This window comes from Vicugna pacos, chromosome 13, assembly GCF_048564905.1.
Source record: "Vicugna pacos chromosome 13, VicPac4, whole genome shotgun sequence".
Classification (NCBI taxonomy): Eukaryota; Metazoa; Chordata; class Mammalia; order Artiodactyla; family Camelidae; genus Vicugna; species Vicugna pacos.
The window spans coordinates 11,159,888-11,186,852 of record NC_132999.1 but is presented as its reverse complement, the minus strand read 5'-3'; the positions used below and the strand labels follow the sequence as shown (position 1 = coordinate 11,186,852).

The 26,965-nt window shown below is 34.8% G+C and overlaps 1 protein-coding gene and 1 pseudogene across 1 annotated transcript in view; one reads left to right on the top strand and one right to left on the bottom strand.

The window, feature by feature from the left end:
• PIGK (phosphatidylinositol glycan anchor biosynthesis class K) overlaps nucleotides 1-25,373 on the bottom strand; it is an 85,775-nt gene extending 60,402 nt beyond the window's left edge. Inside the window, exons 1-4 of the mRNA XM_031683505.2 lie at nucleotides 25,247-25,373; nucleotides 21,907-21,960; nucleotides 19,014-19,105; nucleotides 1,011-1,146 (exon numbers count right to left, since the gene is read on the bottom strand). Coding sequence (XP_031539365.1) covers nucleotides 1,011-1,146; nucleotides 19,014-19,105; nucleotides 21,907-21,960; nucleotides 25,247-25,339 — 375 coding nt within the window. The 5' untranslated portion in view covers nucleotides 25,340-25,373. The remainder of the gene's footprint in view (nucleotides 1-1,010; nucleotides 1,147-19,013; nucleotides 19,106-21,906; nucleotides 21,961-25,246) is intronic.
• LOC140700835 (protein tyrosine phosphatase type IVA 1 pseudogene) lies at nucleotides 8,444-8,925 on the top strand (annotated as a pseudogene).
• Nucleotides 25,374-26,965: the final 1,592 nt, after the last annotated feature.

Below are 26,965 nucleotides of genomic sequence, written 5' to 3'. Positions count from 1 at the left end.
TATCCAGCTTTCTTGTTCGACTTTTCCCTAGATCATGAGTATGTAAATGTGTGTGTGTGTGTGTGTGTGTGTGTCTGTGTGTGTGTGTGTGTGTGTGGGCATGAGCACAAGTTTAAGCTGTTTGCTTTACACTTTTTTCTTGAAGATAGCAAAATGCTAAATGTTTTAAGAGAATTTCTTGTCGGCTAACAAGGAAGGGAAACTTTTGATCTATATTTTACAATGATTAAATAAACAAGTAAAAAGTCCAACATTCACATACACTTAATTGTTGAAAAAACATTTCTGAGCGCCTTCTTAGGGCTATAGGTACTTGCTAGGTATAAGAAACGCAAGATACAGACCATGTTTTCAAGGAGCTTACAGCCTGGGAGAAGACATATTTTTAAAATTGCTTCAAAACAGGTCTAGAAACATTAAGAAACTGTGTCTCTTTTGAGAGGCTTGGTAAAAAGGGAAGGATTCTAGAGGAAGATTTCATCAAGGAAAACTTTAAATTTTAAACATACAATCTTAAATTTAAAATAAAGTCTCAAAGGGAGAAAATATGCCATTTTTTCAAATTTACATTTTTATCTTTAACCATATACACATAAACTCTGGAAGCATATTAAAAGTGATTACCTCTAAGTACTGTTAGTCATTTTTATATTTCCTCAATTAATGTATTTACTAAAAATACAAAACTTGAGATTTTAGACCAAATATGAAAAATGAACAATACATTTTCTAGAAAAGAAAGTTGATACATTAAACTTCAGTAAAATGTTCTAATACAGAAGCCAAGACACAGTTGTTCTATCCTAGATACATTTATGAAATGTTCATGTTGTGAGAGTTTTACTCAAATAGTTTCCTTAATATGAACTCTAGAAACAGAATAGTATCTAGGCTTAAGTGACATTCATGTATAAAGTTTAAAGAAAAAGTATAAGACTTATTCTACCACTATTTTAGAGCTTAAAAGTAACAACTACATTTCTAAAGTGTGGCTAAATTGAAGAATTTACCTCATAACTTCTATAATCTACTTCCACATCATCTCCATACACATTCAGTTCCATATTCTTGTGACTGAACACTGTAGCTGGTTTAGGATTTCTAGGGTTGCATGCCATATCATCTGCAAGCATCAGAACAATGTGACTAGGAAAAAAAAATTTTTTTCAGTAAATACACTAAATAAAATCAAAAAATTTAAAAGATACATTTTATTTATATTATGTAATAACTATGCACATTCTTTTATTAAAAAATAACTCAGAGTAATTACTGAGTACATATTTTAAAAGCTTTAATTATTTTTTTCATATCCTTATGCAGTATAAGTTTTAGAGTAGAGAAATTAGAACAATCTGGCATGAACTGATCGACAGAACTTTAAATTACTAACTGAAATTTTTTCCCCAAAAGAGCATACTTTATGCCATACAGCAAAGGGAAGCTAAGCTGACAGAGAAAGAGCTACACTGTTTCCCCAAAGATTTTTTTAAATTTTAGTAATATTTGACACTCTCAAGACTTAGAGTTAAACTATGATATTCCAAAGAATTTAATTTTCAGAATCTCAAATGCTTAAGTATGAAAACATGCAATCAATCAACAAGTACAATCACTGCACCACAGGAACACATCTCCAGTGCAATCATTCCTCACTGGCTCCACTCCATCTCCCTAACACCATCATCTCTAGATGATGGTGGACTAGATGCTTCCTGCTTCCAACTCTCACCCTCTTGTTCATTCTCTTACAGCTATCAGAGTGATCTTCCTTAAATAAGCCAAGTCATTAAACTTTCTCACTTAAAACTCGCCAAGGACGCTCCATCATAATTAGAGGAAAACAGAAACTCCTTACAAGGTCTAAAAGGCTCAATGTGGTCTCTGTCTATCTCTCTAACTTCAGCCCCTACCACCCATGTTCACTATGCTCCTTCCACACTGGCCTCCTTTCTGTTCCAGGAATATGCCAAGGCTTTCCCAATTAGGGGCTACTGACCAAATATTTAGACTTCTTTCCTCCCAAATCTTCACATCATTCCAATCTCACCTAAGGTACTCTATTCTCACTACATGTTTTACCTCCTACAGGTCATTTACAAATCTGAAATCCTCATCTCCCACCACCACCTCCAGTAGAACATAAGCACTTCTCCGAGGCAGGGGCTTTATCTGTCCTGTTCACGGTATCACTCAGGCTTAGTAACAGAGCCTGGCATATAGTAGGTATTCAATAAACATTCACTGAGTGAATGAAATATTTTCATTTTTGTATATATTTCCTTTCAGAGAAAATTACAAAGTCTCTTTTAAATACTCCTCATCCTGATCTTACCATTAAAACTGGTGAACAAGAGTCAGGCAATTCTTTATTCTACCATACACTTTCCCAAACATACGGGAAAAACTAATGCGGCATACGTAATTTACTTGGCAAGAGATAGTAAGAAGAAAATGTTCTGCTGCATATGTTCCAAATACATTAAAGTTCAAAATTGAAACACTGTGATTTTTCTTGAAAATTGGCGAGGTTTCTATTTTGAAAGGGTTCCAACCCTGCCACATTCAAAGATCAGATCTTCAGCTGTTACTGATTCATACTCACAGAAATGATGAAAGTTATTCCTCTTAGAATGGAAAGTATCTTCTCTTTTTAATAACTTAAAATGATTTACATTAAATTATTATCAGTCATATTTTTCTTTATAAGCCACTATTAAACAAGACTGAACTGAGCTCTAAATCTTAATATAAAAATAATATTCCTTTAGGTCAAGTTTTTTATTTAAAGTTAATTTCATTCCATGAAATTAAATAATTTTTTAATATCTATATAATGTCAATTTCATAAAGAAATAGTCATTTCAGCTTAAAATTATAAATTCAATCAACATTTTTCCTACATAAAATTTTGAGCTTCAATATAAGTTCTATAACTTTTGGTTAACATGATCAATATTATCACTGAAAAATCATTATATTTGTAGATAATAAACAGAAAACAGACTGAATTTCAAAGGTTTAGAAATCCAACAATATATTCTAATGCAGTTTCTGAAAGTTAAGAAATATTTGGAACTGTTTTCTGGAGAAAAAGGAAATTCTCACTTTGTCCAAGTGTTAAGTTATTTGTATAATAATACTTAAAAAAACTACAAAAAATACAAAATTATAAATTAGATTCTAACAGAACTATCAAACTAATAATACTCTAAGAATATTAATTTGATTTGAATGATGATGTTATTTTGCTAAAACTAAATGACTGTTGTTGTACTTAACAGGAGAAAGAGAGAACTTCAGGCCTGGTTCTACACTCCATTTTTTTCCTATATTTTGACACTACAATACAATTTGATGATGTAGAAAAATGTCTGTTTGCAAAAGTATGTCGCACAAAATGCAATTCATAACTTCCAGGCTCTGTTTACTGTTCAGGATAATGAGATTTTATATTTAACTAAGCCTTTGCCAACAAATATTCTTTGAACACCATTTATCATGAGATTTAACTTGCTGCCTCCTGAAACTGTCTTTTTCACTTGAATATCAGGTTAGCTTCACAACAGTTATTTAAGTCTTCCCTGAGTATCAAATCAATCACTGCTAGAATCAAGACCAAAAAAAAACCCCTACATTGAAGACATACTACTAGGTTCCTATGAATAACGCTATCAAGTTGCTTTGTCATCTTTTAAAAATTAAGACAAAAATTCCTCAAATATATTTAACTGACAAAGGAATATGATATTCTCGCACTTTGGGAATCCTATACTACCATGTGTGATGACTCAACTCTCATACTTCACTCTATTCAAGGCCCTGCAAAACCTACATCACACAGCAAAGTACATGGTAATATGGCCTTCCCTCAACACAAAACCAAAAGAAAAAGTGAGCACTTGAATTTTACAAAGTTCAAACCGGGTTTGAAACAAATAGAGTAGTTATTTTTGTAAATAGTTGCCACATTTTTTAAATCATGAATTCCTGTTAGTTAAAAAAAAAAGTGAAGGCACAACCATACACATCCACTAATTTGTAAGTCATATATATCTGCTACTTTAAATATATAATAAATATTAGTGAAACATGTTTTTCCTTCATAGATTAAAATAATAATAATAAAGAAACTAATATCTTCTTCCCTTACCACTATTTCGTGTCTGATCTAATAGAACCCCCTGATCATGCTTAAACAGATTTTAAAGATCAACACAAAAATGAAATTTTAAAACTTCTCAAAACAGAAGGCATGAAACCCAATTTGAGAAACACATGTGAAGGAAAAATGGTTTAAAATAAATACTCTCCCATCATTATGTTTCCCTAACAGTGAAGGAATAGGTAAGCCCTGCATCAGGGCTGCTCAGCCTTTTTTTACCCTCTTCTCTGAAAATTTCTCTTGGCCCAGTCAGGAACCAGTAACCAATGGGTTAAAAAACTTAAAAAAAGAAAACATTTTAAATAGATAAATAATCTTTCGCCGCCCTTGACCATTAGAGTATGAAGCTTCAAAAAGCATAACCTTTCATTTATAAAAGGTTGGTATTACCATAATAAAAATTTTTCACTGAATGAAATTTAAATAAATTACTGTATTGGTCAAAGTGCTTTTAAGCCATTCCCTTAAAACTGCTATGCATTCTATAGCCATGCTATCCTAGAGCATCTTTAACTACCAGAGCTACACCCAGCTTCTCTTCAACATCACCATCCCAATCTAGAATAGTAGCTGACATTAAAGCAGCAGGAGACTTGAGGAACACAGAGATCTTTGATGCTCTCTTAAATACCTGGATTTCTGCTTACAGGTGTTGCTTTTTTTCCCCCCAACATAAATTATTCAGAATGCTCTGTGGGTTATTGCTTCTGCAGTAATATCATCACTAATGGACCAAGCAAATTCAACAAACTTTGCAATATAATTGCTAGCTTGATGCCGGGGGGTAATTTCCTTTTAGGTTTTTCTTCTTCCTCTTCTTCCATGTCTTGAAGAATCACCAAGTTAATAAATCTCACCACCAATACACTATGAAACTAATTATAACAAATCTGCTAGCCACAGGTGCTGGACCATCAAGTTTTTCTGAATTACTTTCAATTTGCCAAATGTCAAACAATTGGCATTACTAAACAATATTATGCCAGATATTCTGTACTTACATTATTAGAAATAAGACTCAAAAATAAAATTGCACTGCAGAGACAGGAAGTCAACAGCAGCAGACATTTACATAAGGGTCGAGCTAGGTAGCGACAGGCTCATATATTTAACGTCACATGTGGTTTAGTATAACACAAGTAATAACTAACATTTATTGAGCAAATGGAATATCTCCAGCACTACATTAATAAAACAAGCACATTACAGGCATTATCTCATATATTGTTTCCAAGATATATATTATTACCATCCCTGTTTTACAGGTTATGAAACTGAGGCACAAAGAAGTAAAGTACATGTCCCAGGTCACACAGCTAATAAGTAGTGGACTTTGGGTTCAAATCCAGTTTGTTTGACATGAACATTTCCTTGTAATAATTCTGCATTATCATTAATGTGAACTAGCGTTTGAAATAATTTAATGATCTGTTTTATATTGATTAATTAATCAACTCAAGTAATTAAGTTGAATGCATGCACTCATTATTGCTGTTCAATATTTTGGCAAATAACATAAAACAGGCCCTTGAAATTCTAAATGGAACCATCCAGAGGCTGTAGCTAACTCTCAAATTGAAGAATAGCACTAGGGCACTCCTTTAAATGTACTAAGGTATAACTGAAAAAATTAAGTGCCCACTTAAATGCAAAAATCAGACAACAGAACATCAAAGAGGTACAGAGGCTGATGTTCAAGACATTCTGCAATCAGTTCCCCAAAGCCTCTGACTCTTTACCTACAGAAAGGCACTGAGATTACATCCTACTGCTGGCCCTTCTCTCACCAAGGTCTTTTCAGACACCAAGCCTGCCATTTTCACTCTTAACCATCTGTGTCTGCACCTGTAGCCACACGTATGTCTTGACTGCTTCATCTCTGCTTCTAAACACACCCCAATATTAACCACTCTTCCACTAACAGAGGCAGGGGTAAGCAGTAGAGATGCCTCACCCACCCCTCCCCTTTTCTTGTCAGAGTTCAAATTAGTATTGTGCAGACAAGATTCTCATCTCTTTCTTACTGTTTTCCATGGCTCAACTTCCCACTAAGTAGTTTACTGACTTACTCAAGCATGCCAGCCTCAAGGCTTGGAATTCAAAGCTGTGCATTATATTAGCAAAATTATAAGTTATTAAATTTCTCAAACATTTGGGGTGACTCACAGAGTCAAAATAAAGAATGTTGCATTAATGAACGCTACGATCGACTATAACCTATTTTTGTCAAAATATATAGAATAAAATTTGTTTTAATCTTGATGTATTCAATATGGTCCATCATAATGGAAATCAATACATGCAATCCTTCACATATTCTCACGTTTAACAGAAATTTTACTTTTGTTATTTTTCCCATATGATCCCTACTGATTTAATCAGTCTCCCTACTGCATCTACTTTTATGACAAGTGTCTTGGAATCTTGCTTAACATTATTAGAAGATTTTTACAGTCTGCATGTAACCTTATTAGAGTGCCATGAACAGTTTTCTAGGACTTGACCACCATGCCTGAATTGTACATTTTGCCTGAAAAACATCTTTAATAAACCTTCTCTGATATATCTCTATTCTCAAATGGCAAGAAAGTGAAAAGGTTATCTTATTTCCTCTAGGCATTTAGTAAGATATTCTTAAGAAGTAAGTTTAGATATTCTTTTCATTAAGAAGACTTGGATGACTATGCTTCTGAGGTATCACTTTTATCAGTTTTTTTTAAAAAAAATCTATTTGGCAAAGGATAAAATACAGACACAACACTGGTGGTGAAGAGAATTTTACCACCATCTCTGCTTTTCAATTTGATCATAAAGGTCAACAGGACAACAATTAATGAGGGAAAATACAAAATGGAGACTATTATAGACAAAATGAAAGGGTAATTAACTGGAAGACAGTAAATCTCAATTAAATATAATTCAACAATCTTTAAAGCAATATAATGGTGTTAACTGAAATGAATTTGATTTAACCATTCCATATTAAATTGTGTAGGCATCTACTATAATATTTTACCCAAATTAACAAATTTGGATTTCATATTTTAATCAGATTATAAAAAATAAGATTAGAAGTTATGGAAAAATGAAAACAAGGTAAGATTACAGGATGATGGAAACAAATATTTGTTGAGTTTACAGTGTGACAGGCACTGTGCTGCAGCCCTTTCAGATACTTCATTCTCATTAAATCACAACAATCCCGGGAGGGCTATTACTGTCTCCATTCTAAAAGAAATCCAGCGAGGTCAGATCACTTGCCCAAAGTTGCATGGCTGGTAAGCAGAAATGAGATTTGATTTCAAAGCCCACACACTTTCCACCCACTACTACATTCTTTGGCAGAATGGAGTACGTTGCCTTTCACTCTTTCAGAGCCAAAAGAAAATTTTCAATAATTTCTATACTCACATCGACAAATATTAAGGGGATGTCACTTTTCCTAAGAATCTCATCTTAGTATTTCCATTTCCCATGGCTCAGTGAAATTTATGCTTTAAACTTCATTACAAATATTTTTAAGTTTTAAATAAACAATTACTTAATTTTAAAGCTATAGATTTTAAACTGTTTTCACCTTTTTAAAAGATACTGAAAAATCGTCCCAAAGTCTTTTTCAAATTACAACAAAATCTAACTAAGACTGCTTGGGGAATGGAATGTTCTGATTTCAACTTTTTTCCAAAACCTAATACCTACCCATTGCCCCTGTCAACACCTCCACCCTGCAACCGACCACCATGGACCCCATGACCTACAGCCACAGCCACAGCTGCCTGTGTTGCTACCACCTTGGTACTCACTGTAAGATCAGGCCACAGTTTTCAAAGAGTAAACATACTCCTTTCTATCATCACAGATTCACAGGGTTTCTGAAGGACAGTGAAGACTACAGCCAAGCACAGTATGACCTTTATAGGGACAAAAGAGCTATAGAAATTCATTACTACTCCACCAAGAAGCCGTGTTAAGAGCAGTTAAATGGACACAGAAGTGCTGAATTGAAACCCACAGAGCATTGTCTAGTTCTGACCTAGACAGGGCGAGCCTCAGCGCACTTCCTGTGTTAATCAATATTAAACGACTGAAGACTTGCTGCTTCTTGTTAGGAGGTTCATTTCATTCTCCATTATTCCCAACTTCATACTCAAGGCATAGAGAATTTCAAGTGGAGTGTGTTGAGGTTTCTTTACATCATATCTGTGTTCAATTTACTTAATCCTTTTACGATCTTAATGAGTTTTGTTTTTTGTTTGTTTTTTTGTTTACTAAATTAACATGTCTTGCATGAACTGTCTAACTCCCATGGAAGTCACACACAAGAACATGGTATTTTTTATCATATAAAATTCAACCAAAGGGACCTTAAACAAAGTTATTCAGAAACTTAAGAAGTATGGATTACCATAATAGTAAGAGTATGTGAAGCAATATATGACATTGCTCTTAAGGAAAAAGAAGGCATCCATGTTCTTGACTGGCCTTTTGATGAAGGTGCACTGCCATTCAACCAGATTGTTGATGACTAGTAAAGTCTTCGAAAAATCAAGTTTTATGAAGAACCCTGTCACTGTACTGCTGTCCATTGTGTTGCAAGCCTTGGAAGAGCTCCAAAGCTTGCTGCCCTAGCGTTAATAGAAGGTGGAATGAAACACAGAAAGCAAAAGCAGCATGGAGCTTTTAACACCAAGCAACTTTTGTATTTAGAGGAGTATTACTCTCAAATGTATCAGTGCTGCAAAGACTCCAGTGGTCAATGAAACTGAGGTACCTAATGCTACTGTCTTAGAAGTAGAACTTCAGACAGGACCTAATTTGTTGCACATTTTAGCCAAGAAGTTGGCTCAGTGAGTAAGTCTACTGAAGCTTTTATAGGAGTACAGAATAGCAGTTTTACCAGGTTATATGTTTGGCAGAACCTCTATGTTTAGGTTACAGTCAACCTATTTTGACACTTAGCAAAAGTCTTGCTGTTCAGCATTTAAAATTTACTTATCATTTGTTTCAATTCCTAAAATCACGCCATCCTGAGTTATAAGTCAAGTTTAAATCTATTCCCATGCCAGAATCTTCTCAGTACGTAAGAGATTTAGAAAGACAAGGTACCAAAATATCCAGTTAACACCTGTATATTTTTTAGTAACACACAGAACTAAAATCGTAGGATTTATGACCACTTTAGACCTTATGAGTTTTACTCCTTCAGTCACGTCAAACAGTGATTTGTTTGTTCACTTTATGTTTACGTTTGCCCTCATTCATACCAGTACACAACAGGTTTGCATGACCATTGACTTTCGTTCAATTTTTTACCAAGCTGGATGGTGTTACTTAATATGTTTCTATAAATCTCATTTTGTGCTGTTATGAAAACCCTGCATCTTGAAAATCTACTTTGTGTAGAAGTCTAATTAATCTCCAAGCAAAAAAGGCTTTGCAATTAACTTAATGTTTGCACTTTTGTGTACAACTTAACCAAAACAGCCTAAAAAGAAAGGGAGAGGGCTATTAAATATTTCTAGTAAGATACTGCCTTTATCTTTGGCAGAATATGTAAAATATGTCCTTTAATTTAGTAAATATTTTCTAAAGGTAGAGATATTTTGCTATTGTAGCTAAAAAATTCTTAATCATAAAATTTTTGAAATTCCTGTTATTTTTCCATACCTCCTGGAAGTTGTTTACCAGCTATTATTTTTGTCTGAAGTGTGGTTTTTTTTTTTTCTTCTCTTCCCAACTTCCCTTGCAAAAAAAAAAAGTGGGGTTTCTGCTAGTGAACTGAACAGACATCTAATTGTTTATGCCTTTTGGCTTGTGTAACTCAGTATTTGGACACCTGACAGTTTATTATGTAACTGATCAATAGTGATGTGTATTAATGTTAGCTTAACATATATTTATACTGTCTTATAATACGTGGTTACAGTTCTGTGGGACAAATAATTTGCCAGTGTTCTCCAGCTTATAAAAGCCTAGTGCGAGAGCTAATTCACTTATTTAGAAATAATGAAAAAAAAAATCTAAACTGCTTTCTTGAATAAGCATAATCTATCAAGAACAATCTTTACCAGTATTTAAAGCTAACATTTGAATATCTATTTTTATTAAATATAATATAGATAGAAGAAGTACAGGATACTAAGGTAGCTTTTACTTGCCCAGAATAAACCCTGAAATATATTTGTAACACAAGCTCCCTAATATGATCTTATTTGATTCCACTTTGCCTATAGTACGGTGGAGAAAAATTAACAATTCAAGTAAATTAAATTTTGATTAATATGGGTTTTGCTTTCTAACATAATATATCTGAATTTCATGATTTGAAGCCTTTGCAATGGATATAATTAAGAATAAGTTAATGGGTGGGTGTAAGGATTTAATGTCAGAGTACATTTTAATGAACTGAGTAATCTCCCACTCATGCTCAGGTCAGATTCTTGGAAACCATTAATATAAAACCCTGTGAAATATCTTTTCACCAAAGAAATCAAATTATGTTCACAAATGGTAATTTCACTTATCCTTTTAACACCTCTGAGTCAGATATAACATGGCAGAGAATTACAACATTGTTTCTATCAAATCTCCATTAGAAGTCCTCGGAAATGTCTTAGAAATTCTTATTATCATCACCATTTTCCATGGTGAAATGTCATGTTGAGTCTGACTTATTCTGAGGTCATTCCCAATGCCACCAGCCAAGCATTTATATTTTTCACAGAAGTTATGGTTTACTCCTCTGCCCTTCTCACTTCAGTTGAAATTACAAAAATTGGCAAGTGTATTCTGAACACCATGCGCTCCCAATATATGTTTGGCTGGAAAAGGGAAGGAGAAAGAAGAAAAGAAGAAAGAAAGGAGGAAGAAAGGAAGAGAAGAAATAAACTCAATTAGTGTGCATTCTGCCCATACCAGCTGTCTTTTTTCCTTCCTGTTTCTCAGTCCAGCCTGGAACCTACCCAAAGTCATATGACATCAAATGCATCAGGCTCCTTTTATTGGTGCCCCAGTACAGTTGTTCCCTAAGGGGGCCTTAGTTCTGCCACCACACAGCTGTTGACATTAAACGTCATTTTACCTCTCAGGAACACATTTTTCTCACATGTAAAATAAAGGATTTCTCTGGACTACTAATTTTGAGGGATATAAAGACAACTTTTATCTGAAAATTGTCAAATATGAAAAGCTTCTGAAGATTAAAAACAACTTTCTATGGTACAAAGACCCGAAAGGAAGACAGCTGTCACTGTGGTGGATTTTATGGATATCCAAAAAAGGGAATTTATAGTCAAATTATTAAAATTAATAAGAGTTCAGCAAGTTGCCAGAGCAATATATAAAACCCAACTGCCTGTGCAACAGAAGTAAGAAAATATATTTTTAAAAGGTACCATTTATAGTATCAACCAAAAAAATATAAGACAAGTAAATATTCTACCAAAAATGTTTATGGAGAAAATTTCTAAATTATAAAAGTTAGTTTAAAACCATTAAACACACAATTAAATAGAGATATACCTTATTCATAAATGGAATGATTTAATATCATAAAGAATGCCATTCTCTCTAAATTAATCTAAAACTCACTGCAATGCAAATCAAAATCCCAACAGGGTTTTAAGAACTTGACAAGCTGATTCCAGACTTAATATGGAAGAACAAGACACAAGAATAGCCAAGACAATTCAAAGAAGAAAAAAGCCAAGAAAATCAGGTTACCAGATATGAAGATAGTGTCAGGAATGAAGATATTCTGGGGTTAGCAGAGGGAATAAGCATCTCTCACTTCTTTGACTTCCCAAAACCTTCCTATTTACAAATCAATAAAGAAATTTCCCTTTGCTCCATAATTCTCTTCATGGTCCTCTTAGTCTTGCAAATGGATCTTACTTATTATCTAAACATAAGAGCAGTGGCCAAAATGCTCCTTTTAGTATTGTCACTATTCTCCTTAGAGCACATTTCTACTTCTTAACTATTCTAAATGTTTACCTATTCAAGATATTATGTACTTCACTAAGAACATCCCATGGAGAGGCAGACAGATCAGCTGCCAACATGAGAATAAAATGACAGATGGCTCAGAATACATGTCTCTATATTCAAGCACTATTATTTGCATTTTTACAAAGTATATGAGAAAAAAAACTGTTGGGAAATGACAGATGACAAGAAGCAGAGCATTCAAAGGCATGAGTTAGTACTATCTTGATAGTAACTATGATAACATATTGCAAATTATTTACAAAGCACATTTACTATGGTTCCAGTCCTTTTGTTCATAAAAAATAAGGCAAAATTAGAAAATAAAACTATTAATAAAATAAAATTTTATATATATTTAATAATTAAGAAACTTTCATAAATTAATTGTAATGGTTTAAAAAAAAATCAGCGAACTCCCTGTACAGAGTACTCTATAAGGTTCCACATAGTGACACAAAGGAAAGAAACATATATGGGTAGGAAAGGACAGCACAGAGGATATTCTAAGTGTTCTAAGTGGGATGAATGGTGAAAAGAAATAGAAATGGGAGTGAAAAAACTACCATGTGGCAGATGTCAGAACAAATCAACAAATGAACATAGTAAGTTGGGATTAACAAAGCAGAAAAGACTGAAGACTGGTTGAAAATTTCGGATTTTTTTAGAGGAACAACAGAGTCACTGCAGGTTCTTAATCGTGGGAGTGAAAAGATGAAAGCAGTGTCTGAGAAAGAGAATTCTAACAGCTGTGTGTAGGATGAGCTGGAGGGGGAAGAAACTAGAGACAGGGAATAAGCAGCTAGAAAGCTGCTCAAGTACAGAAGCATGAAGCACATGAAGCGTGAAATAATGAAGACCTAGACAGTAATAAACACTATGGAAAAATAAGAAAATTGGAAAATAGACATTCCTTATATTATACAATTAATATTAGCTATTTTCATAACACCCTAGCACCACATTCAACATGTAGATATATATTTTAATTAAATAAGGTATTAAATGATCAGTATGCATAATTATACCAACCTCTATAGAATTGCCATAAGAATAAAAAGAGATCATGATATTAAAAGAATTCTCGAATTGCAAAAGTTACATAAATATTATCTGTTGTAATTTCTTAGGGAGGAGAGAGCTGTGATATAATAGAAATATTCCAACCATAAAGTCAAAATGCCTGAATTCAAATTCTGCTTCTATTATTTAGCAGTACCTTTAACAGACCTTAAGCAAGTCATTGAACCATTCTGAGTAACCATTTTTAATATGTAAAATGGGGTTGGGGGCAGGGAGACTCTATCATAAAGGTCCCAAGGAATAAATAATTCATTATAAAACCCCTAGTCTCTGAATTATGGTGGACAGTGCATGTGTGTTGCAGTGGGGGTGGGGGAGGAAGCCAGAAACAGGGGTCCATTTTGGCCGACCTTCCTGAAGAGAAAGCTACAAGCATTTCCAAAGAATCGTAACAACCATGACCTTCCCCATATTATTTTAATCAGAAATTACACAAGAAAATTCCTGAAATATCTTATTAATGCTCCACCTTACCCAATACCCTCTTACATATAAGATCTAATCCACAGCAGCATAAAGAACAACAGTCAAAAGTTATATTGCCAATCTGATTTTAAAAACAACGGTAACAGGCAGTGATTTTTTTTAATTTACAAAAATATTACCAGAATTCAAATTTCTAATTCTAGTATTTATTACTTGAGAAAGAAGTTAAAAGGGACAAAGGACAAAAAAAAAAAGAGTGCATCCTAAGGGAACTTAAATAGTAGGAAGGCAAGGGATAAGTAAAGCTGCAGTTAACTTGTCTTAGGCAAAACTCTATGGACTTCTATCTGGTGGAAAGAAACGAATTTGAAGTTCCCTGGTGAGATCACCCTCCCCACAGACCCCAAAAGTAAAAGTCAGGGAATAGTTTATAAAATCTACTACTGAGCATTTTTAGCTCAGTACAGTTTAAGAAACAAGATCTAACGAGACTACAAAAAAGCAATAGCCATAAATATTTCCTTTCTAGCCAGGACCAACTGGGTTCCACTTGACTAAGGATCTTTAGCATACTCCTAATTCATTCATTCATTCAGCTCTGCACAGTATGCCAAAGAGTGCACTGCGAGGATTACAAACATAGTATCAGAACCAGCCATGAAGAAAGATCAACACACAGGAAAAAGTGCCATGATAGAAGTACAAATAAAATATTTACACAAGAAGGGCCAAGAAAGCTTAAGGGAATGTACGAAGTGAATCTGGGCATAGGAAAACCAAGAAGGAGAGAGGAAGGAAAGAATTATAGATGGAAGGACCAGTATAAGGCAATGACAGAGGCCAATACAGGGACTTACAAGAAGGAATTGGCTGGAGCATAAGGAACTGAAATTAAATGATCAGAGTACCAGACTTGGACAGACTGCAAAAGCCTTGAGTTCCAGCATAAGGGATGTGAACATTATTTTGCACACACTAAGAGTTTATGAAAAAGAGCAGATGAATAAAGGTTTAAATTAGGAATACTAATCTCAAATAATAATTAAAATATAGAGCAAGGGGAAAAATAGAGTCAGAAAAGCTGCTGGATTTAGCTATGGAAATAAACAGTTTATCAGACAGGGATCATTTCAAAAATTCACATTCACTCAACTTGCAGTAGAGTTAAATTATATTTTAAGAAAACTTAGATACATATTTAACTCCATAAACTTAATTCGTATGCGCTGAGCCAAAAAAATAAAAGGAGAGACAGATCTCATCCAGCCTCTTACTCAATGTATTTATTCCCCAAAGTAAACATGAGATGAGACGGGAGCTATGACTCTGCATTCCCTGTCAGTCTCAGTTTCCATGTCCCTTTTACAGCATGAGCACCTCCATGCTAGTGTTAAAGATATGGACAGATTTTTCATATAACATGTCCCTTAATCCAAAACCACTTCATCAAATGCTCCACCAAAGAAAAAGAAAACCGTAATTTGCTCTAGCAATGCTCTAAAACTGGCTGTGTTTGACTTCATAAAAGATAAAACTATACTGTACTTCATGTGCTCTTTAAGAAATTTACAAGAATAATTTTGGCCCAATTTCTGCTTCACATACTGTCTTTAGAACCTAACCCCCGTTTAATGCCTTCTCTCTTCCCCAGCAAAACAGGGATTTAGACCAACAATTATTCTAGGACACAAAATTTCCTAAAAATAATGAAATGTTTCAAGAAGCTAAAACCCAGCAAAGAGAAAACAAAATCTCTGAGGATGGGTAAGGTTACAGAAAGCCTGAGCACAAAGTACGAGACCCCCGTCCTCCACAGAACTTGGTCGATAACAGTTAAGCTGGAGGGTAACAGTCAAGCTGAGTATCTTCTGAGCATGTCTTTTTATTGTCCCCCATCACCATTAAATTCCCTTCTCTGAGTCAATATTTCGGTACAGTACTATAAAATTCTGGTAACCCATGTATCAAATAGTCTTTTATAACAGATTAACATTTGCTAAAATCTAGACTAATACACTTTAGAAGACAGACTTTTTTTACTTTTAAAGTACAAACTTGTCTGCTTCACCTAACTGATTAAAGTATTTCCAAGTCACATGTTTATTTATCCAGTACCTACTGAGCACCTCTATGTGCCAAGCACTGTGCTAGATGCTAGAAGCACAAAGTGAAATAAAATATAATCCCTGTTCCCTTCAAGGAGTTTATAATCTAATGAGGGAGACATACTATGATTAATATATTCATGTTATAATCAAAGTACATACAAAGGATAAGATAGAGGCAAACAAGGGGGCCAGGGAATGCTTTTCTGAAGTATTAGGGTAAAGCGAATTTGGAAGCTCAGGTAAAAGTTACAGCTGTGCTTCCTAACTTGATTGTCCACCAGAACCATATATAGAGAGAGCTGATGTCTAGGACTCACTTCAGATTTAGTGAATTAGCATCTCCAGGGGTGAAGCCAAGAAATCAATATTTTTAACATGCACCATGAGTGATTCAGAATCACAGCCAGGTTTTGTTAGCAGTGAGCTGGAAGTACAGACAACCACTCCAGGCAGAAAGAATAGCTCAGTATGGTCAGAGTATGTGAAATACATACAGAAAATCAGAGAGAAATCAGAAAAAGGGTACTGATATGACTAATGTGACATTTCAAACAGGATCTAAGAAACTGATATGAACTTCCAAAATAAAAGGCAATCATCTGTTATATTTTAGTAAATGATGTCTGACATGAACTAGTTTCCTACTGAAGAATACAGGAAAACTAAATGCAAATACTTTGCATTGCAAGACAGAGGTTAAATGCTCCTTTAAAAAAGCAAATAAAGTACAAAAAAAAAAAAAAACAAAATGGAGCTTTATGCATAATTTTTATTAAATGCAATGACCAATCATTTTTCTCAGGATACACATCCTGAGAAGTTGTATGTCAGAAGTTAGGATAATACTGTTTTAACTTGAAAATGTTCCATAATGTCTAAAATAAATTCAAACTGTATTTTGAAATTTAAGCTTTAAAATGGAAAAGTGCTCTTAATGATTAAAGTTTCCAAACTGTTATTTCATAATAGTTTATTACTTTCTGACTAAAAGTTTACTTATAATTGTATTTTTACACTTAATTCCAGGTCGGAGTAAAGTGAGACAAGCCACCAAGAACAGTATTACCATAACAGGCTAAAAGCCGAATAGAATCTTTTCTATTGATCTGTTTGTTAAGTAACAAATGGTTTAAAGCATCAACTGTTTAAATCCCCAGTTAATTCCTAACAAAGACTTCATACACAGGGAGGTAGACGGGAAAGGATTTGAAACAGGAATAAGCTTTTAAAGAGCAGTCTTCAGAAACCTAGGGACAAACCTACTAATTAGAATATGTAAAACACATCCTAACAGTTATAGTCTGTTTCTTAAAAGCCCCTCTAAATCTTAAGCCATTTAGACATATCCTAACGCTTATAGACTAGACAAAGATTCACTTGCCATAGTGAAACCTACTGCCAAACCACGCACTTCATTCCCTGGAGGAACACATAGGAGGAGCAACAGTAGTTTAAGACCGAAGGACTAACCACATACACCTATCTGAGGAGAACCAACTGACAGATAATAGTATTGGCTAATTACAAGAAGAATACTTACACTTGCTATAACAAATCATCCTCTCAGACTTAATTTAATGTACTTTTAAAGATGGTATTACCAAGTTATCTTAATTTTCAGATGAAACACAGGAATTCAATTATAGTTCCCAGGTTAGAGCTGACAGCTTCTTACGCTAAAATGAACTACTGACACAGACTGTCAGATGACTTTGTTTCCTGAGTCACGCACTGCTTCCTTTCTGCTCCTGCAACACTTTATACATATCTCTGCTCACTTTTCACTGCAAGGACCTAAATTATGCAAAGAAGGTACTATTATCACAATGTAATAGCTGAGGAAACAGGCTTAGTAGGGCCAAGTGATTGAATCAAACTCACCACTAAACCCAGCTTTCAAACTCAGATCTGTCTGACTGCTAAGTTTTTTCCAAACTACCTGACAGGTGGATAGAAACACAGGATTAAATAAATCAAACCTAAATAACTGAACTGACCGCAGTTTCTTCTCGAACTGCTTTGAAAGTAGCAAAAATACATCTATCATATCTAACAAACCAAATGTGGAAGACATGCATGTTTTTTCAATTTTTATTTTTTAGTAATTCCAAATACTTATTTTACTTCATTATTCAAACTCTTTTGTTTGCCTCCAGACTGAGATTTTACAGATTGTTTTGCAGGCTTCTGTATGAAATACATTCTGAGACGGATGCCTATGAAAGAAACCCCAGCTACAAGAAGCTAGTTCTTTCTCATCCAACTCATGTTTTTCATCTCTTCTTTCAGTCTCAAGCTCAGATTCAAAGCTGTTTCTTTCTGAAGATTGAAAGCCTGCTATTTCCCTTGAATGTGGTTCTTCTGAGGACTTGCAAGTGCCAGACTCTCTGGCTCATGAAGTTTATTCTTATCAGGAATTATTAGGTGGGTGCAGGAGTTCCACTGAGTACCTGAATCCCCTCGTATGATTAGGAAATACACCACTTTCTGAGTCCTCATAGAAGGTAGAGCCCCTCTCCCTACATAGAAGTTACTGATGCCATATAGTCATTCTTCCTGTCACCCCTGCAGCACAGACATGGGCACTTCATCTATGCGCCATCAACATTACATTCCCACCAAGGACTCTAAATTAAGAGCTAGAGACAGTAAGAAGGTGAGACAGCAAAGGTCAGATTTTGGCAGCAGGCAGCAGTAGCAACATTAAGTGTCCAAAGGCCCTGGTAGCAGCTATGCAGTAGCTGAGTCCAGGCTTGAGCAATTCGAGGCTGCATTACTGTCACTAGGCTGGTTTCATGCCATGAAGTTTAGATGTGAATTTTCCACCTCGTCTTCCTTGTTCCTGACTCTTTAAGGATTCAGCCTTTCCAGCACTTTGGTAAACTAATAGATACGTTTTCAGTAAATATCTTTTCTATTTGAATCAGTTAGAATTGCCTTCTGTTGCTTACAATTAAAAACCCAGACTGGGGCATTTAATAATTAAATAAATGACACAACAATTATACTCTATTTTTATCAAATCTTTTTACCTTAGTATTGACTGTTGTTTTATATAATTTGCCATTATGGTCTTTAGTAAGAGCTACTCTGTACATGATGGTATGCTTTAACAACAACACAGTAACTTCAAATTAGGTTTCTTCATGTTTTTCAGAAGTGACACAAAAACACAAATATAATAACAATTATCTAAGGGTGGTTTTCACTGAGGTTCAGAGTTAAGCTTTATCAAGAATTCTTACCTGTCAGGAATACCTAGCCTCTTGACACTTCTATAAACAGAAAGAGTATTTGCAACATGTCGATAATTAAACCAGAATCGGGATGTACACACCTAAAGTATTAAAACAAATACATTATTTTTAGAAATAAAAATAAACTTGAGTTATAGAAGTATTTCTCTGTAAGTAGGATATAGAGATGCTTAAAAAAAAGTATATCATTATTCAGGCCTAGAAACAGCAAAACACAAAAAGAATTGTCAATAAAACCAATCTCTCTAGAGCGAAGGCTTTCATAACTGGTCTTAAATTTAAAAAACCATTCAGCTTAAGAGAAAACAAATCTTTGGGTAATCAAACACTGAACTAACTTAGTTACTCTCAATTTATGTGATTCTATAATGTTCCTCTTTTTAAAAGATTAAATGATTTGGAACCAAAGACAATGCCCATAATCTTTTCATAGAATAGAATATTAACTGCCTTAGGTTACACAATATTCCTTTCACTCCAGTCCTAATTTCAGTTGTGAAAAATGGAAGATAGAGACTAAAACACAGTATAGAAAACAGTTTCTATATGCACATAAGAGAATGTAGTATAAAGAAGCTGTTGAACTGAACAGAAAACTATAAACAATTTCAACAAGTCTTACCCTTTAAAAAAAAAAAAGGAAGAAAGAAACTGATTTCTAAAAAAGATATCAAAGGTACTAGGAAAATCTAATGCCATGCCTCAAAAATTAGCCCTCTCAAGCATTCATTCCAAAGGAAGAAAACAGAAATTGGGACTGCCCGGTAGCATACCTACCCACTAAACACCTTCCCACCTCCTACCACATGCCTCAAAACTATAATGATAGTTTTGAGAATAGCACAAATATTCTTGCCCCTGCACATAGAAAGGAACTACAAAGTTTTTTTAATTAAGATCTGTCTTCAACCTGGACTCCAATAAGGAAAAGACTAAAATTCTTGACTAGATAAAAATGTGAAACTCCATTAAGTCAAACCATAAAATCCTACAGAAATGAAAAACTTGAAATAATTATAATGCAATAAGAAAAAGATGAACAAGATAATTTTGAAAAATGGGCAGAGCATCACAGCAAGCATTTCATAAAAAAAGTATTAAAAATTCAACATCTTGTAATAACCTATAATGAAAAATCTGAAAAAAGAATATATAACTGAATCACTATGTTTTACACTAGAAACTAACACGTAAATCAACTACACTTCAATAAAAAAATTTCTTTAATTTTAAATGGACAATAAAGTCATACAGATGCTCAACTGCTATCATAATTTTTTAAAAAACTGGTTAAGTATCCAAAAGTCTGACCATTGATACTATTGGCATGGTGTGGAGAATGAATACTCATAACCTAGTCATGGGAATGTAAACTAATATATACCTTCTAAGAGAGTAATTTGCAACATATATCAAGCTCAAAAATGTACTTCTTTTTATTTAGCTCGTGTAAGTATGGGAAAAAAAAGTATTCAAGAATTTTCACTATATGTTGCCTCTATTAGCAAAAATCAAAACCAAAAAGCTAGAAACAAAATCACTACCCATCAGTATTATTTTTTTAACCATGAGTATGGATTATCTTTATAAGTTTTTTTATTAAACAGAGATAAAAATGTTTTATTCAAAGCAGATCCTGAGACTAAAATGGAATTCAATTTTCCTTCTATCTCCCTCTGGTGGCATGTTTTCTCAATCATATTACAAGAGTAAAGGGGCCTTTCATTTACCTCTGATCATCTAGTCAAGACTAAAAACAAATTCATTCAAAATGAGGGGGAAAACATTTATATTTTTTAAAATTTCAATTATACAACATTGAAACAAATGTATGTTTTACACTTTTAACTTGTCCCTGATCAAATTTCATAATTTTCCATTTAAGAAAACACAATTTATTGAAGTCTTACTATACTAAGTCTGAGTTAATGTATAAAATATTGCACAAAATATGAAAACTGCAGTTGTGAAATGTTCAGTAATAATTCTTTTTCACCCTCTATTTCTCAACTGAGATCTCGGTTACTGAGATTGGAGAGGGGCTTGGTTAGAGGTTTCCCCGAACAAGGAAGACTTTAATGTGTGTGTAGTATAAGCTAATAGGCTCCTATTCTAAGGATGAGCCCCTTGGCAATTAGTTGTCTGCACACAGGCAGTTATTCCCTCTTTTAAGAATCCCTTCAGAGACACTAATCATGGAAGTGCCCTTCACTGCCTGTAGAGCAAGTTATCCTCTCATCTTGGTGGATCATGGCCTGCCTCCTGATGGTTTTCTCCAACTTAAGTGGTCACTGAAAGCCTATCATCCTTAACATGCGCAGCTTTTGTTCAACACCTTCATAAAATCCCTTGTGAGGGGCAGCATATAAAAGGTGTTCTTTCCTAAAGAACAAGAAAATGAGTCATGAACCCATGTTACTATTCTATTTAATCAAAGTAACATGAAAATTAATTTGTCTTCTTCTAAACTTTTCTGTGTAATTTAAATTTCCTACAATGATCATTTGTTTTTGTAAACAGAAAAAAAAGCAATTAAAAAATAAAATAGCGTAAGTAGAGAGTATCTATAAACTAATGTTATAGATAAGAAATACAATTACTAGCTTCCATCATTAAAATAACTCTACACTTTATAAAATGCTTCCCTTAACAACAGCACCCCTAATTTATTTTTATTTTTACTTATGCATCACCACTTAACAGATATACTAAAGACAAAGATTATTATTAGTTGATGTGGTCAATAAAATATAGCCCAATCGAAATAAAGAATCTCAGTTATAAGATAAAAATTTTACTTTCAAGAATTTGATTCACACAAAATTTCTCAGACACATATCTGATGTAAACAACAAGGTGCACCCTTATAGAATACACTTACCAAAACCGCCCAGTTGTTCGTATGGCCGCTTCTAAAGAACTGTTCTGCTTGATCCTATTAGTCAAATAACAGCAAAAAGATTAGAAGAAAAAGCTACATTTCCCCAGAAAAAATACTGATAAAGGCCAGTTAAGATTCATGAAGTTGTAATAACAGTAAGTCATCACTGTGTAAATGTATAAATATACTATTATTTGACCTTATGAAGGACAAAACAGTTTTATTTTTTGATGGGGGCCTTATTAGGAGAGGGACTTTTTTTTTTTTCAAACATTTACCTCAAATACTGTCAACTTTTCCTGATATGCTTCTAGCTTTAAACTGTGAATGACTTATTTCACGTCTTGATTCTACATATAACAATACCATTCCTGCTGAAATTTCACTCAATATTCGTTCCTATTTTGTGCTGAGCATTTCCTAATATTTCACTTGAACTCACCAATACTTTTGACCTGACACATTCTCTAGCATACTTTCATGCACCATTCTGCTAACCTGTTAAATAAAGTAAGTCTGAATTATATTTATCATGGAACATTACAAACCTCAGCATCCAATACCAACCAGACACTGAATGAACATGACTGATAATGAACATGAATATAAATGAACATTTAATATATATAATATTATATATTAAAATAATAGTAAATATAAACTATAATGACCTCAGATCTGCTCCCAAATAGTATTAATTACTAGAATAGTCAGACTGCCTGGATTCAAATCTGGACCCTACTACTTACTAGCTTTGTAAACTTAGGAAAGCTGCTTAATGGTGACTGGAGCTGTAATTTTCAGCTGGCAAGAAAATTTCAGGGAGAATAAAACAAAAAATGCACTCAAATGTGTGTGTGTGTCATCACACTGAAGAAAGCAATGTGCTACAGTGGTTTAGGAATTTGAAGATCTGGGTTCTAGCCCAGCTCCTATCCCTCACCTGGCTGTGAGATTGGGGTGAGTCATTTAGCTCTTTAGACTTGATCTTCTTCATATAGAAATGAGAGTTGACCCAGTAATCTCTAATGTCCCTTCCGGCTCCAAAATTCTTACATCATTAAGACGTCAGTGGGAAATGAGATGGCAAAACACTTCTGTGATTTTTAGATTGTTTAGACAATACAGACATTGCAAAGTTATTCATTCATTCTACATATAGTTGGTGGAACACCTATTATGTGCCAGGTACCATGTAATGTACAGTGATCCAAAAATCACTAAAAAACATGCTGCTTTCTCTCAAGAATCCCACAGTTCAATAAAGAAGACAAGCAAGCAAACACCTTACACAATGTAACATTCATTCATTTATCACATTCATTGGGCACCATGTGCCAGTCACTGTCCTCAGTGCTCAAAATATGATGGGCAAAATCAGTGATCGTACTTACCTCCAAAGAGGTTACTATCCAATTTGACAGGCACACATTAAGCAGATGAGGACAAACTATAAATTCTATAAAGGTAAGATACCCAGTACCATAAATAAAAGAGTGTAACAGGGGGACCTGACCTGATCTGGGAAGGGGGAGGCGTGAAGACCAGGGAGGGCAGGGATGTCAGGGAAGTTGTCCCCAGAGAAGTGACATTTGGGTTAGGATCCAAAAGATAATAAGAGGGAAGATAATTCTAGACAGAGGGAACATGTGCCTTAATGACAGAAGAAAGCTTTAAGTTTTCAAGAAACTGAAAAATTAGCATAACTATAATTTTGAAAAAGAGAGAGAACCGGAGGTGCAGGCAGAAGCCAAAGTATGCAAGGCCTTGTTTATGAGTCATAACCAAGATTTAGTTCTTTATCCTTAAAGCAACATTAAGGTGTATACGGATGACATGATCAGATTTGCAAATTTGAAAGTTACTCTGGCTGCAGCTTGGAGAACAGACTGGAAGGGAAAAAGAATGGCTTGAGGGAGATCAATTAGAGAGCTATTGCCCTCTAAGTGAAAGATGATGGAAGGAATAATAGAGAGTACAAAGCATACACAGGTTACCACAGATGAGTGCTGTACTAGCTAAGTGCACAAATTACAACAGTAAAGGCAAAGGTAAAGGATGGGGAAAGATCCTATGGAGGTTAGGTTTTTGCCGCATCTTAGTAAATGAGCAAACACAAGAAACAGGAGGATTAAAACCTGGTAATGTTAAAAACAAAAAACAAAACGCAGCAACTGCATAACTACAAAAAAAAGTAGTGGTATGAGTACTACCAAAATGAAGTATACAAAATAATCTGCTAGAACAAAGGAGGAAAATGGAACTTCTATTGACATTTATCGTATCTAAACAACATGCTTTATAAATATTTAATATACAAATTAGCAGTAATTCATGACTAGACAGAGAGAGTGTGTGTGCTCTCTATCTTTTTTAACTCGTTGGGGTGTGTATTCAAAAAGTCTTGAGTCCACCCATCTAAGCTCTAGGTTGGAGGTGGTCGGGAGAATGGTCTCCTATATGAAGACTGGAAATGTAGGCAGAGACCACATCCTGATGTTTAAACTGTATTTTGTATGCAATGGGAAATTATTGAAAGAATTCAATTAAAGAAATAAGTTGATCAGGTTTACATTTGATGAAGACTAGAGGGGGGAATTTGAAAGCCTGTGGGAAACAAGATAAAGCTACTCCAATAGTCTAGACAAGAAATGACCCGGGCCTGCAGTGGAACTGGAGAGGTGAAAGCAATTTCTAAAGTTCAGAACATAGAATTTAGTGATGATTAAAATGTGAGATACAGAGAGGAGATTATTTTTTAAAACCCAGGTTTCTAGCTTACGAGCAACCCCATAGGAGGTGGGGTAGGCAGAAAATAAAATTGGGGGCACAAATTTTCAAATATCGGCTGACTATCCAGGCCTCTTAGCCAGCTGGATATTCGGGCTTTAAAAATGATGCTAGAGATGCAGGCTGCAGAACTGGACTGAGGTATTATCTGAGTACAGGGGATCGTAAAAGCTTTATAAAGGGCCAGAACGTCGTGTGAGCGAAAAATGAAACACCGAGCCCATCTGATTCCTATTAAAGGGAAGTACTAACCACTCCTGTAGTTCAGTAGCAGGAAAGTAAGCGCTCCAGTCTTGTGCTGACCCTTCACCTGCTAGGGATTGCCCATTTCTCGGAGCAAAGGATCACACCTTCTCCCGCCTCCCAGGACTTGCTTCTTTTAATTCACCTCTTAAGAGGGACACCCTCCCCACAGCCCAGTGAGCCTAGGAAAAGGCTGGAGGCGTCCCTCGGCGGCTGTGCACTGGCCTTCTGCTGGGCGCTCACACGAGACAGCCACTACACAGCTGTCCCCACCAGGACCCAGTCCCTGACAGAGCCGAGCTCCTACCTCGATCTGACTAGCCGCCAAGCTGCCGAAAGGAAAAAGCAAAAACGCTGCCAGGGCAGTCAAACCCTGGCTGACAAAACAGGAATCCACCATACTTGCCGGTTTCAGCTTTCGGCACCTGGAGGGGCGGGGCGAGTGCCGTAAAGCAGCACGGCTTTTTTTTTTTTTCTTTCGCGACGCCTGCCCCGCCTCCTCGAGGCAAGCCCCTCCCCAGCCTTCAGAAGTCCGCGCCTCCGCAGACCTGGAGTTTCCCGGGTAGCCAGGGCACGGTGGATACAGGACGTTGAACCTTTAACTCCATTTTCAGTTTTTGTATTGTAGAATAGGTACAACGTTTAAAAACCTTTTTCAAAGGTGAGGAATAAAAACGTGCGATCACATAAACTTTAAGAAGTTGTTTCCTTTTTTGCATAGTGCTGCCGGTTCAGTTCATTGAAGCATGAGGTGGTGGGAAGAGTAAGTTTTGGGGCACAAAAAGGTGATTAATTGGATCATTTGTAAATGAAAAGATGGGTGAGTGTTGCAACTAACAGGCTTGGGGTCCATTATTAAAAGTATGAATTTGGAGAAATTAGTTAAATTTTTGTTTCTTCTGTAATTACAGAACTATTTCTCAGAGTGAGGATTTAATAAGATTTTGTGTATTAGTTCCATTATGTTCGTTATTTACATTCAGTTATAAATTCTGCTTTGCATCTAGCATGACAAACGTTATTTACGCTGCTTCATAATCTTCATAATTTTAAACATTTAATAGTAACATGGAATTCTGTCCTTTATTGATGCCTCAGCCAAAGTAATTGCACTTCTTTTGGGCAATACAAAATCTCTACGTTTTACTATTAAAATAATATTGTAAAGAGTATCTTTAAGCATTTGGCTTTTACACTTATGAATTATTTTCTTTGGATAATTTTCCCAGAATAGGACTCGAGTCAAATGGTATCAAAAGTTTAGTTGCTATCAGTGATGTTGCTTTCCAAAGTATATAAATTTACAGTGCTATCAAAATACACAAACTAACACCAAATTATCTCATTTTTTCCCTCTGAATTCTTTGGTGTAAAATGTTGCTTCAGGTTGTTATACTTCCAGTTCTTTAATTACTATCAAGACATGATGTTTTGTGTTTATAAAATATTTGTATGTCTTTGATGTAAATTTTATGTTCCTATCTTTGTTTTATGTATGATTTTAAATGATATCTTTATAAAGAAGTGACACTGACCTTTGCCATTTTTTTATTCTATTGCTTTTCCTAGTCTCTTGTCACTCGTTTCTTCTTATTTGTTTCTTTTGCTTTTGCGCTTTGTGAGATCTCTAATGTTAGGTAGCCAAATTTCAGGTTTTCCCTTAAGAAGACAAGAAAATTAGCACACTACTAACATGCCTTGCACCTGAATGCCACAAGTTCATTCAAGTCTCAGATCAAAAGTTTTAATTTCTTTTAATGTTACATTTAACTCTTCAGACATCTGTAATAAATTTGGTATGTTCCATAAGATGTTATATGTTCTATAAGATGTTGCATAGCAAACCACCCAAAACTCTGTGGTGTGTCCATACCCAGAGACACAAGGGTGTAGAAACAGGGAGACATGATTCCGTGGGAGCCATTGCTGTATCGATCTATCACTACTTTTATCAAAGTTGGTATTTCATTATCCAGCATGATTTTCTACATATTGCTTACCTTTCCCATTGACTCATAACTCTTTT